Source organism: Callospermophilus lateralis, chromosome 1 (genome assembly GCF_048772815.1).
Source record: "Callospermophilus lateralis isolate mCalLat2 chromosome 1, mCalLat2.hap1, whole genome shotgun sequence".
NCBI lineage: Eukaryota > Metazoa > Chordata > Mammalia > Rodentia > Sciuridae > Callospermophilus > Callospermophilus lateralis.
In genome coordinates, this window is record NC_135305.1 from 208564515 (window position 1) to 208578073 (window position 13559).

At 42.3% G+C, this 13559-nt stretch overlaps 1 protein-coding gene across 1 annotated transcript in view; it reads left to right on the forward strand.

The window, feature by feature from the left end:
- The first annotated feature begins 2210 nt into the window (after positions 1-2210).
- Positions 2211-13559, forward strand: part of Pbx4 (PBX homeobox 4) — a 34572-nt gene continuing 23223 nt past the window's right edge. The window contains exon 1 of the mRNA XM_076870149.2: positions 2211-2362. Within this exon, the coding sequence (XP_076726264.1) occupies positions 2211-2362 (152 nt within the window). The remainder of the gene's footprint in view (positions 2363-13559) is intronic.

Sequence of the window (13559 nt, forward strand, 5' to 3'; positions counted from 1 at the left end):
CCCCCACCATTTTTGAGGCAGGTCTTCCTAAGTTGTCCTGGCTGGCTTGGAACACATGCTCCTCCTGCCTCAGCTGGGATTATAGGCATGTGCCACCAAGCCTGGTGAGGAGCCAAAGTCTTAAACCATTAAAGCATCCATTTCAGGTGAGCCAAAAACATCTAGGTCCTTCTACATTAAATGGATCTAGGTTTCCCAGTGGGAGAACTTATCCCCTCTTCTGTGAAGAACCAAGAATAAACCAAGATACTCGGTTCTTCTCAAGGGTTCAAGTAGATATCACAGCTCTTAGGGCCTCAGTCTCCAGAAGTGACTACCCAGGCACTCATCCAGATATATGCCAATTAAAGATGCAAGACCTGCCTCCATGAAGCTCCAGGTCTAATGGACAGACACATTACTTTGGGTTCTGAGGCCGCCAATCAATTCCTACAGGCTGGGCACACCTGATGACCTCCAAAATCAGCTCTTTCACACTCTGGCTACTTTTTAATCAGCATCCTCCAAGTTCTCCCTTAGAACTTTGTGCCATCAGCTTTTCCTTCTTGGTTTCCTTCTCTGCCAGGTGGCATCAGGTTTTATTTCTGCTGGTCCCTGAAGCTTTCAGTGCCCCTGCCCCAGTGTTCTCTGAAGGCCACTACTTATCAGGCTTCCTGTGTAGTTTTACATCAGAGAGTGACCTTTTGTATGGGGCACCACTATGTGGCCTCCATGTGTGCTATTACCTCCTGTTATTGGGGCCAAGCGTTGGGTTTCCTTCGTCGCACGCTTTCCTTGTTGTTCTTACACCAGGCCAATATGACTCATTTCCATACCCTGTGGAGTGTCTTGCAATCCAGTCACATCACATGATGTTTGAATTTCCTCTCCAGCAACAATGGGAAGAAGATCGCCACTGGTCCTGAGGTTTCCTATCAAGGCTGAGGACTCTACTGAGCCTGCATCTGAAGTCTGTCTTCAGATCAAACTGGGAATGAATTTAGAGAAGGCGTTTACATCCACTCTGTTCCTTTTTCCTCACTTGAGAATCCTTTTCTAAAGGCTAGAAACAAAGACCTGTGATGATTCTCTTCAATTTGGAGTGCAACCGTGGGGTAGGCACTCAGCATATCATCATCCAGTAACCATGTGCTAGCATTTTCCAGACCCAGAATGCTGTAGACAAAGAATGAATAAACAGGTAAGGTTACGTGGAAAGAATATGGCTAGGGAGTTAGCATGATTCTAAATGACAAGGATAATCATTGAACAGTTGGTGGTAGGGAGGCTTCTTATTTTCCAATACTTGGGAAATAACTTTTTAGTTTATAAATATATGATCAACGTATCCCATAAATAGATACACAAAATAAATAATGAAAACGATTCTTTTGAAGAAGAAGAAAAAAAAAACTGGCAAGGTCACTCATAAGCTGTATCTTGGAAAATGAATAAATTAATTCTGTAGTGGAAAAAAGCACTCACTTCTGGCCTGGCTGACCACACACACATCTGGGTCCCTCTGCCAGGTGAAAGGGACATAAAAGGCTCCAGTGGAAGAGCCAGAAACCCTAGTGACTCACCTGATGGGACTGAGACTGAGGGGAGCAAAAGGGAACCCAGCAGGGGTCATGGATTTGGGGTGTGTCGTTGAGGAGGTGTGGGGGGTTCTAAGGAGGAAGTGACTTGGAGGTAGAGTGTGGGGGCCTGAAAAGGAACTGGAGACTTTAAGGAAGTGGGAGCTTTAAGACGATGTGGGGTTCTCTGAGGAGTGGGGTCTCAGGAGAAAGTTCTGAGAATTTGCGGGGGCGTCTGGAGGAACGGGATTCTTGAGAAGTGGGGTCCCTGAGGGCTCTCGGTGGAGAAGCGGGGACTCTGAGAAGAATGCATGTACTGAGGAGAAGTAGGGGGTGCAAGCCTCAGAAGCCTAAAGGAGCCGGAGTTGCTCTAACTCAGATTGGAAGAGGGTGAGAGTGGGAAGTGCCTCCGCAACACCCGAGCAAGTCCAGGGCGGTTGGCATGGGTCAGTTCGGGGCGTGTCATGGGGGCGGTGCACGGAGCCTGGTTGGCTGACGGCGACGTGGAGGCGTGTCTTCAAGGTGCGCAGCGGCATGTGGTTGGCTGCCAGCGAAGGGGGCGGAGTCCATAGGCAGCGGCGGTTGGCTGCGCCGCCCGCGCGAGCGCTCCAGGCCCGGCGGCTCCTCCTCAGCTCCCGCCTGGCCGCGCCGCCCATGGACGCCCCGCTGCGCTCGCCTAGCCCCGCGCAGCCACCACCTGCCCCGCGCCACCCGCCTCCCGGGCCTCTGCCAGGCCCTGACACGAGCGACGTCCTGCAGCAGATCATGGCCATCACTGACCAGAGCCTGGACGAGGCGCAGGCCAGGTGCTCCTTGCGGGCTTGTCAGGGGCCACTGAACGGGGCGGGCCGAGGAGGAGGACTGGGGCAGCTAGGGCGAGAAGGGGACTGGGACGAACATCTGGGTGCGGAGGAGGTGCAGACAAATATAGGGGCTTGAGAAGGCCTGAAGGTTTCCAAGGACGAGGGATGTAGGGGAATAAAATGGAATGGGTTGGACGGGCCTTATGGGACTAAGCAGAGGGTGAAGGGTTTAAGGAGCTGGGTCCTGGAGCGAGAGGGATGTGTATAGTGAAAGAGAGTTTAGGGGTTACTGGAGGGAGGGAAGGGCCGAGAGATGGGTACACTCCGGATTGTTGAAGGGCGAACGAACGTCTAAATGGATCGGTTGGTGGGATTTAACAGGATGGCAAATTTGGAGGGCAGATAATGGTGGAGAAAGGGGTTCAGAATGTCTGTGTAGAAGACTGAAGTTAAACTGGGGTGAATTTGTGTGGGAACCATTCAGAGCTTTGGGGAGAAGGATTTGTGAGGGAGATGGGTGGAGATGGAGGACCCCGCCTTTTTTTTTTAAATGAATTTGGCAAATGTTTATTGGGCATTTACTAAGTGCAGGTCACTAAACCAGGTGCTGACATAATCTTTGCTTTCAAGTTCATGGTTTGGGGGAGAGAAAGTAAGTATAAAGAAGTATATACTCTGGCAAAGCTGTAAGGAAAGGAAGGCATATTGTGGGATGCCAGATGGAGAAGGCAGGCCCTGGAGAAGGGATGGAACCTTCAGAGGTCCTGGGATCCAGGGAGAGAAAGTTCCTGGTCAAGGAGAGCCAGGGAAAGAGTTGAGTTTGGAAAAAGACTGGAACCTGATTACAGCTGGAGCCTACAAGTCTCAGTAAGGACTTTGGATTTTTATTCCAGTTGCAATGGGAAAAATCAAAGCAAGTTTTAAGACCACCTGCCAATTTACCTCCATCCACCACTTGTCAGACAAAATTGGTGAAGTCAGCTTCACAAGATAGTTCACTGTGTTTGGGGCTTGCTGGAATTATTAGAAAATAGGAAAGGACTGAAGTAATTTTGGAAAATGAGACTGTAATTCTAAGGGGCCTGTTTTGAGGTGAAGGTTGTTCCTTAGGGATGGAACTAGGATCTGTAGGGCAGACTGTACAGCCACCAAAGTCATTCATAAAGATGGATTATAAAGCCAGGTAAACAGCAGCCCCAGGGGCTGGAAGGTATAGCACAATAGTAGAGGGATATGCAAGGCCCTGGGTTCCATTCCCAGCACTGCAAAAAAAAAATAAATAAATAAATAATAATAACAATAATACAAAAACAAAAAATCCAACAGCTTCAGGAAGAATGAGGCAAAGAAAAAGATGCAGTATGCATTTGGGTTTTGTTGTTGTTTAGTACCAGGGATTGAACCCAGTGTCTCTTTTTTTAATATTTTATTTTGAGACAGGGTCTTGCTGAGTTGCTGAGGTGGGTCTTGAACTCGAAATCTTCTTGCCTCAGCCTCCTGAGTTGCTGGGATTACAGGTAATGTGCCACCATGCCCAGCCATGCATTTGTTTTTCAAACTTTCTTTTCTTTTCCTCTTGTGGAATGTTGACTCTGCAGTTTTGTAGCCTCTATCTGCAAAGTTAGGAGTACTCCCACCCTCCAACTATGTTCATTCTACTTTTTGGAGCACTGCCAGGTGCTAGAAAAACCAAGATGGCTAAGATGTTCTTTGCAGAAAAGTAGGGGGTACAAGCCTCAGAAGCCTAAAGAGTCGGAGTTGCACTAACTCCTCTTGGAGTTAATTCAGAAATAAGGCATATGATAGACTTGTCATAACAGGAGTGCACAGTTTAGAGGTAATTCACAGGCTGAGCCAGAAGAGAGTACCTTACTGTGATGACCTAATAAAGCTTAGGCTTTGTTATACTTTTTCCCTTTTATTTCCAGGGCTATGCACAATGCCTGGCACCTAGCAGTAAAGTGTCATGGCACTGAAGAGATTCTGGAAGGATTAGAAGGAGCTGGGGAGATATATGCTCTTCACACCTAGGAACTGTTACCACAGAAGCAACACTGGTTTCCTAGGAGCTGCTTATGCTCCTTCCAGTCTGGGAGGGGAGCTGCATGAGGGGAGAACTTTGCCCAGGTGTGATCCTCCTTAGGTTTTTCAGGCATCTGTGGACCCAGCACAGCCCCAAGGCTGCTGTATTTTCCTTGCAGTAATCCCTTGAGATTTTAGTTGCCCTAGAGAGTCTTTAGAAGGGAATGTAGTCACTCAACTCTTCTTTGCTGTTTTAGAAGGCAGTTTTTTGTTGTTATTGTTGGTTTGTTTGCAGCATGAGGGATTGAAGCCAGAAACACCTTGAAATATCTTCTAGGCCTTTTTTCCCCCCTAGACAGGATCTCATAAAGTTCTTTAGGCTGTCCTTGAACTTGTGATCCTCCAGCCTCAGCCTCTTAAGTAGCTGGAATTACAGGCATGCACACTATCCCCAGCTTGTTTGTTTTTTTAAGGCTAAGAAATTAAATGGGGGAGGAGAGTATTATTCATGCTTTACTTGATAATATAGTTGTTACTTAGCTGTTTGCTCATTCCTGGCTTCTTTCTGAAGTAGAAAGACCCCTGGAGCTTTTATTTTGAAATTTCAAAAGATTCAGATTCCTCACTTCATTGAACCTAGCTTGTAGACAGACTCTACAGTTTCTGAGGGTCACCCAAGTCCCAACAACAATCTTTAGTCCTTAGGTGAGTCTCTTACTCCAATGTGAAAAAAACACAGCTGGATGGAATCTCTTCCTCACGGTATCCAAGCTCTCTGTACCCAAGGATTCTGCATCCACAGATCTAACCAACCTCAGATTGAAATATGTCAGAAAATATATTGAAAAAGTTGCATCTGAACATATGACATTTATACTCTATTAGGTGTTATAAATAATCTTGAGATGATTTAGAGTATATGGGAGGATACATAAAGGTATATGTAAATACTGTGCCATTTTACAAAGGAAATTGTGATAGGGCAACCCATTCTAGTCCTGGACCTTTGGAAAAAGAGGACTTCCGTAAGCCCAGAGGAAGGAGAGTCAGAGAGAACTGGGATAGAGCCTCAAACATTCTACTAAGGGGTTGGAGAGGGTGTTTTTGAGGCAGGCCATGAAATGCCATTTCATATTTCTGATCAGTAGACAAGAAGTTGTGGTTTGTTTGTTGGTTGGTTGGTTTTATTTGTTCTAATTGGTCATACCTGACAGTAGAATGCATTTTGACATATTGTACACAAATGGAGCACAACTTCTCAATTTTCTGGCTAAAACATGGTGCAGAAACACTCAAGGTTGTGGTTTTGATAAGAAATATAGTTGTTTTAGTTGGACCCGTCAATGGACAAATTAGGAAATGACATTGTAGTGAGCTTTTTACAGACTTACATTTGTTCTGTCTGAAAGATGCTGTTGTTTTTTCCAGTCCTGCAGATTTTTTCTTGTGTCATGTTAAACAATTTTTCTTCTTTCTTGGTTCCAAATCTAGCTCCTGGTCCAAAGCTTTATTTTGCTTAAATTACTGTAATAACGCCAATAGTTGAATTTGAGAATCCCTACATGTTCTCAGTCTGTGTTTGCTGTCTTTCTTTCTTTGTTTGTGGGTTTGTTTTTAAAGTGACCACTGCAGTTGATTTATGGCATTTATTACACATTGATCCTTCCCAATTTCACTATTATCAAGAACCTTATTTTGAAATGACAGGGCATCTGTCTCCTGAGCTATATTCCTTCCTGAAGTTTAGGGCCCTCTGTGACAATCTAGGCTTTATATCAAGGTTTTTTGTTGTTATTGTTGTTGTTTTTATTTTATTTATTTATTTTTTTGGTGCTGGGAATCGAACCCAGGGCCTTGTGCAATGCAAGGCAAGCACTCTACCAACTGAGTTATATCCCCAGCCCTTCTATCAAGGTTTTATTTCTTCATTTCTCTATTTTTTTTTTTTTCCTTTTGTATCAGGGATTGAACCCAGGGTCACTTAATCACTAAACCACATCCCCAGCCCTTTTTTTTGTTTGTTTGTTTTTGTTTTGATGCTGGGGATTGAACCCAGGGCCTGTGTATGCAGGCATGCACTCTACCAACTGAGCTATATCCCCAGCATCCCCAGCCCTTTTTAAACTTATTTTTAAAATTTATAAACATTTTTTTTAGTTGTAAATGAACACAATACCTTTATTTTATTTATTTATTTTTATATGGTGCTAAGGATCAAACCCAGTGCCTCCTACATGCTAAGCAAGTGTTCTACCACTAAGCTACAACCCTAGCCCTATTTTTCAAAATTTTGAACAGGATCTCACTAAGTTGCTTAGGACATTGCTAAGTTGCTCAGGCTGGCTTTGAAACTGTGATCCTCCTGCCTCAGCCTCCCAAACTTTTGGGATTACAAATGTGCACCACTTCTCCCAGAAAGGTTTTATTTCTTAAGGGTAGAGAACATGTCTTCTAATTTTTGTTTTGTAAAAGAGATGCATAATGTTATTAGTTCTTTATAATAAAAATAACCTTTCTAGAAATGAGAGTAATTATAGACGTTTGATTCTATCTTTGGTTCAGGTGTTAGGTCATTGATGTCAGGAAAATGTTTTTCAAGAAGTATACTGTTCTACAGAGACAAGATCCCTGAATATATCTCATATGCCTATGTAATTTAAAATTATACCTGTGGGCTGGGGTTGTGGCTCAATGGTAGAGCATAGAACCTAGCACATGTGAGGCACTGGGTTCAATCTCCAGCACCAAAAAAAAAAAAAAAAAACCTAAATAAAGGTATTGTGTCCATCTAAAACTAAAAAAAAAAGTTTAAAAAAACTAAACTAAAATTATACCTTGCTAAGTAAAACAAGTTGCTTCATAATTGCTTGGAACTGCTCAGAAATTCAGAAATTATAGCCTAAATTAGAAGCTATAACATATTGTTAGTAGACTACAGAATGTTGATTATGTTCTATTCATTTCTGGGTTCCTTGTTCCTGAACAGTGACCAGAATATAGTAGTTGCTCAATATTGTTTGTCTCATTAATATCCATTAAATTAGACTAGCAGAAATACAGTTCATTACTTTCATTTTCTGGCATTATTCTGTGTGATCCTCAATATTTCAGCTGCAGAATTTTAGGATTGATTATAAAAGGATTTTCACAGAAGTCTTGGGGTTTTTTCCCTTTTAATTTGGTTGTTTTGTTAATTTAGAAGCATCCTCAAAATCTATTTATTTAAATGATTTATTATTTCTCATTGATTGAATTTTTTTTTAAAGAAATAATTTTCTCCACATTTTTTATTGGTCATTGATTGTAATTGTGTGTGTGTGTGTGTGTGTGTATGTGTGTGTGTGTGTGTGAGTGATTGATGCTGGGGATTGAACTCAGGGTGATGCCTGTGCTAGGCAAGTGCTACCATTGAGCCACACTCCTGGCCCTTATTGTTACTATTGATTTAATGCTGATGCATGGATTTAATAGAGTATGTTTATATATTTGTTAGCAGGGCCACTATCAGCACTCTTTTTCTCCTAGTCTCCATTCATTGATTTATAATCACTTAAGTAGTAACAACTGTCTATTGCTATGTAACAAATTACCATAAACTAGGGGCTTAAAATAACACACACTTATGATCTCAACATTTCCTTAGGTGAGGAATCTGGGCACAGCTTAGCTGGGTCATCTTCCCGGTATCTCAGAAGGCAGGCTGTGTTCCTATTTAGATCTCAGGGTCCTTTTCCAATCTCATGTGGTTGTTGACAGAATTCAGTTCCTTCCAGTTGGAGGACTGGGGTCCTTGTATAATTCCTGGCTGTCAGCTGTGGGCTGCTATTAGCTTCTAGAGGCCACCCAGAGTTTCCCAACTCCAGCCCTCACTGCGTGGCACATGGCTTCAAGGCTAGCAGGTGACTTTTCCGTCAGCTAAGGTTTGAAGTCATAGGTAATGTCACATAACCACAGGAGAGATTGTACCATCACCTTTGCCACATTGTGAATCACAGGTTCTGCCTGAACTTAAGGAAATAGCATTATATAAGGGCCTGACTCATTGGTGGTTACCTTAGGGTATGTCCACCAAGTAGGTGACTTCATCCCCTTGGTAACCTTCTGGACTCACTGGTCAGTAACAGTTTGTTTAAGCAGTGCAGGCAGCTCCTCAGTCTACTCTAGGCCAAGAACAAGTTCAAAATTTAGGCTTTTTTTTTTTTTTTTCATCATAAATTGAAGAAACACTGTGAAATTATTTTGCATGCATTAAAATTTTCTTTATACTGTATTTAAAGTAAGATGTTTTATAAATAGAAAATTGATGAAAAATAGTCTTAGAGTCTGCTTTAGGGAAGCAGAATAGCCAACTTCACTCTCTTTCCTCTTCTTGTTAGAATGAAATTTATGGGGGGGAAAAAAACTCCAACTAGAGTCCATTCTAATTAATGGCAATATTGCTTCTGTGGCTTGAGCCTAACATTTTAGGCTCAGTATCCTCGGTGGTCGACTACTGCATACTTCATCAGAAAAACTAACACTTACGTTTAGATTTACAGAAGGTCAAATCTCATCCCCCACATTCTCATATTTGGAGTTCAGAGACATGGATCTTCATTCTGTACCCCACCTCTAGCCTTTTGAAAAGCATCCCACAGGGTGCATGGTAAATTTGGAAGGCCCTTGAAAAATCAGAAGACTCATAGCAGCATAGGGTACTATGGTAATGTTTGACCTTCCTCATGATGTTAATCACATCTGATTTCCATTATGAAATTATTGATTTTCAGATGTATTATCCATTCAGCCATGGGCAGTAGGTTTTTTTTGTTTTGTTTTTTTTTTTTTGTCTGTTATTGTTTAGCAGAGCTGAGGATTGACTCAGGGCCTGCCACTTGCTAGGCAAGTGTTCTACCACTGAGCTACACATTATCTTTTTTTCAGTGATAGTCCTGGGTATTGAACCCATGGGCACTTTTTCCATTGAACTACATTCCCGCCCCTTTTTTTATTTTTTATTTTGATATAGGGTCTCACTAAATTTCCCTGTCTGATTCTCCTGCTTCAGATTCCTGAGTAGCTGGGATTGTAGTCATGCACCACTGTGCCTGGCCTGCATGTGCCTGGCCTGCAGTATCTCTCTCTCTCTCTCTCTTTTTTTTTTTGTACTAGGGATTGAACTCAGAGGTTCTTAAACACTGAGCCACATCCCTAGCTTCTTTTACTTTTTATTTTTGGGATAGGGTCTTGCTAATTTGCTCAGGGCCTTGCTAATTTACTGAGGCTAGCTTTGAACTTGTGATCTTATGATCCTCCTGTCACTGTCCCTGGTTGTAGGCATGTGTCACTGTCCTGGTTGCAGTATCTTTTAATATTGAGTGCTTGGATGACAGAGTTACGGAATTTAAACTTATCATAATAGTAAATATTAAAATAATGGCATAGTATTCATCAAACTTGCTCACAGAAGTTCTGCTACATGTACACACCATTGCAATTTCAGTTACCCTCACTGCCTCTTTTTCATTATCATGTTCTCCCTCTAGACTGGCTGTCTGGCATATAAACATGTGTTAATGTCTCCTACCTTTAAAAATGCACACACACAAAAAAAAAAAGCCAGGTGTGTTGGCATACTCCTATAATCCCAACTACTAAAGAGGCTGAGGCAGAGGATCACAAGCTCAAGGCCAACCTGGGCAACTTAATGAAAACCTATCTCAAAATAAAATTAAAATGTCTAAGGATGTAACTCAGTAGTAGAGTGCTTGTCTAGCATTTGTGAGTGCCTGGATCATCCCCAGCACTATAAAAAACCAAATGAATGAACCAATTAAAAACATAAGGAAGCTACAGCCTTCCCTTGACTCACCTTGTCTTGATTTGTACCTGGGATTTGTTTTAACCAGGCATTGCAAGGTGAGAGAAATGGAGACAGCTGCCTTTGAAAGAAGAGTTAATTTCTTATAGTTTTCAAGAAGAGGAGACACACCGTGCCACACAAGGCCATGTGGAGAAGCTTCTGGTTCAATCAGGAGGCAAAAGGAACAAGGGGAAAGAATGGCTCAGAGACTTTGTAGTGATTGCCGCAGGAAGAAATGGGCGAGTCAAGGTAGGCCAGTTTGAGCAAGCTTGGAATTGGATAGTGTGAATAATTTCAGCAAGCTCTAGGTATCGGGGTGGCCCTAGTCATCCAGGACCTGGCCCTGGGGTGATTCAGGACAGGGGAAATATTGGCTTGCTGTGTGAGTTAAAGGAGGTGGTTGGGGATGTGAGCTTTGGATTGGTTGGCTTGCATGTGAAAGGCAAGGCGTGTTCACCACAAGTTATTATCTCTGGGGAGTAGCTAACTGCGAGGAGCAGTCTCTTGTTCTCAGGCTGTCACATATAAAAAACAGAATATAAAAAACATTATTAATACACCATTTCTTTTAGCCCCTGCTGTACTTCTTTGCTCTCCTTCATGATATGACATCACAGAGTTTGTGGTTGCTGCTTCTACTTCCTCTCCATTTCCTCTCTAACCTTCTCCCTCCATGAGTCACCCTTGGCCGCTCATTTCTCAAAGATTATGCATCTCTCCTGAAATCCTTTTTCTTGGTTCCCCAGTTTGGTCCCAGTCTCCTTTGTGGATGTTTGTTTTGCTTGACATTTACAAGTCAAGTCCCTGTTCCTGGGCTGGGTCCCGAACCCCCCAATCCACACTCTCCTGTGGCGATTCCTGCAAGCCTTGGGATTTTAAGTACCATCTCTATGCTAGCAACTCCTCACTGTATATTGTATATTTCCAGTGTAGAGTCCACATCCATGTACCCAGCTACCTATCTGAGTCCTCCTCTTGAGTAACTCAAGGAATCTCAAATGTAACCTTATCAAAACACAGTTCTACTTTCCAAACCTTCCCCCTGAATCTGAACCACTACAGTGCCTCCCCTATCACGGTTAATAGGCCCACCATCCACTTGCTTATACCTAAAACTGGTCTTTATCCCCAAATCTCCTTTTTCCCTAAAACCTGATACCAGTTTATGGGAAATTCCTGTTGATTCCACTTGCAAAATAAAAGGTCTGTCTATTTTTTTTTTAATGTCTACTATCATAAATCTAAGCTAGCAAAATTTCTGTCCTACTCAGGCTATAATAGCCTCGTCTGACTATTATTTTTGGTTCCACTCTTGCCTTCCTTTACTCTAATCTCCAAAGAGTGACCACAGTGATCTTTTTAAGATGCATTTTAGCCAGACTTGGTGGCCCACACCTAAAGACCCAGCTACCCAGGAGGCTGAGATAGGAGAATCATTGGAGCACAAGAATTTGAAGCTAGCCTGATCAATATAATAAGACCCTGTCTCAAAAGTAAATAAACTAAAATTAGAAGTAAGTAAATATGTAAAAATGCATTTCAATTGAGAATAGGCAAACTGATCAATAGAATAGAATTGAAAATACAGAAATGAACCCAAACATCTGTGGCAAATTGATTTTTGACCAGTGTGCTAAGACCTTCAATGGGGAAAGAATAATCTCTTCAATAGTTGGTGCTGGGATACCTGGATATTCATGTGCAAAAGAATGAATTTGGGGGGCTGGGAATGTAGCTCAGGGATAGAACGCTTACCTGGTATGCACAAGGCCCTGGGTTCCATCTCCAGCATCACACACACAAAAAAAAAAGAAAGAAAGAAAGAAAAGAATGAAGTTGGAGCCCTACCTCACACCATACAAAAATGTACTCAAACATTGGGCTGGGGGTGTAGTTTAATGATAGAGAATTTGCCTAGCTTGCAGGAGATCCTGGGTTCGAAAACACTGGGGAGAGGGGATAAGGAATTGAAAAGACATTTCTCCAAAGAAGAGATACAGATGGCTGATAAGCACTTGAAAAGATGCTCAACATCATTAGTCGTTAGGGGAATGCAAATCAAAAACATAATGAGAGCTTTTCGGCCAGAACTGCCATCTTTTTTTTTTTTTTTTTTTTTTTAAAGAGAGAGAGAGAGAGAGAGAGAGAAAGAGAGAATTTTTTAATATTTATTTTTTAGTTATTGGCGGACACAACAACTTTGTACGTGGTGCTGAGAATCAAACCCGGGCCGCACGCATGCCAGGCGAGCGCGCTACCACTTGAGCCACATCCCCAGCCCCCAGAACTGCCATCTTTCAGTAATTCGCCAAAATGATAAACACAAAGGGGAAAGAGGAGAGATACCGGATATATGTTTTCCAGGCCTTTTAGAAAACATGGAGTTGTTCCTTTGGCCACATATAAGCGAATCTACAAGAAGGGTGATATTGTAGACATCGAGGGAATGGGTACTGTTCAAAAAGGAATGCCCCACAAATGTTATGGCAAAACTGGGAGAGTCTACAGTGTTACCCAGCATGCTGTTGGCATGTATTACTCATAATAAATAAGTAATAGCAGTATTACTCATAATAAACGCAAAGTGGGAACAACTCATATGTCCATCAAGAGATGAATGGGTGGTTGGGGTTGTAGCTCAGTGGTAGAGCACTTGCCTTGCATGCATAGAGTTGTGAATAAGCAAGTTAGGGGCAGGATTCTTGCCAAGAAAATTAATGTGCATATTGAGCATATTAAGCACTCTAAGAGCCGAGACAGCTTCCTGAAACCTGTGAAGGAAAATGATCAGAAAAAGAAGGAAGCCAAAGAGAAAGGTACCTGGGTTCAGCTGAAGCGCCAGCTTGCCCCACCCAGAGAAGCACATTTTATGAGAACAAATGGAAAGGAGCCTGCGGGAACCTATTCCCTATGAATTCATGGCAAATAAATGTTAAAAAAATAATAATAATGAGATACTACCTCACACCCACTAGAATGGCTATAATAAAAAAGTAGACAATAACAAGTATTATTGATGATACTGATAAATTGGAACCCTCATACATAGTTAGTGAGAATGTAAAATGGTATAAATACTGTGCAAAGCGTTTTGGTATTTCCTCATGAAGTTACTACGATTTGACTTTCTAGTTGTGTATGTATACAAAACCTTTTACCTGTAGGTTCATAGCAGTATTACTCATAATAAACGGAAAGTGGGAACAACTCATATGTCCATCAAGAGATGAATGGGTGGCTGGGGTTGTAGCTCAGTGGTAGAGCACTTGCCTTGCATGCATAGAGTCCTGGGTTTGATCCTCAGCACCATATAAATAAACAAAAAATAAAGATATT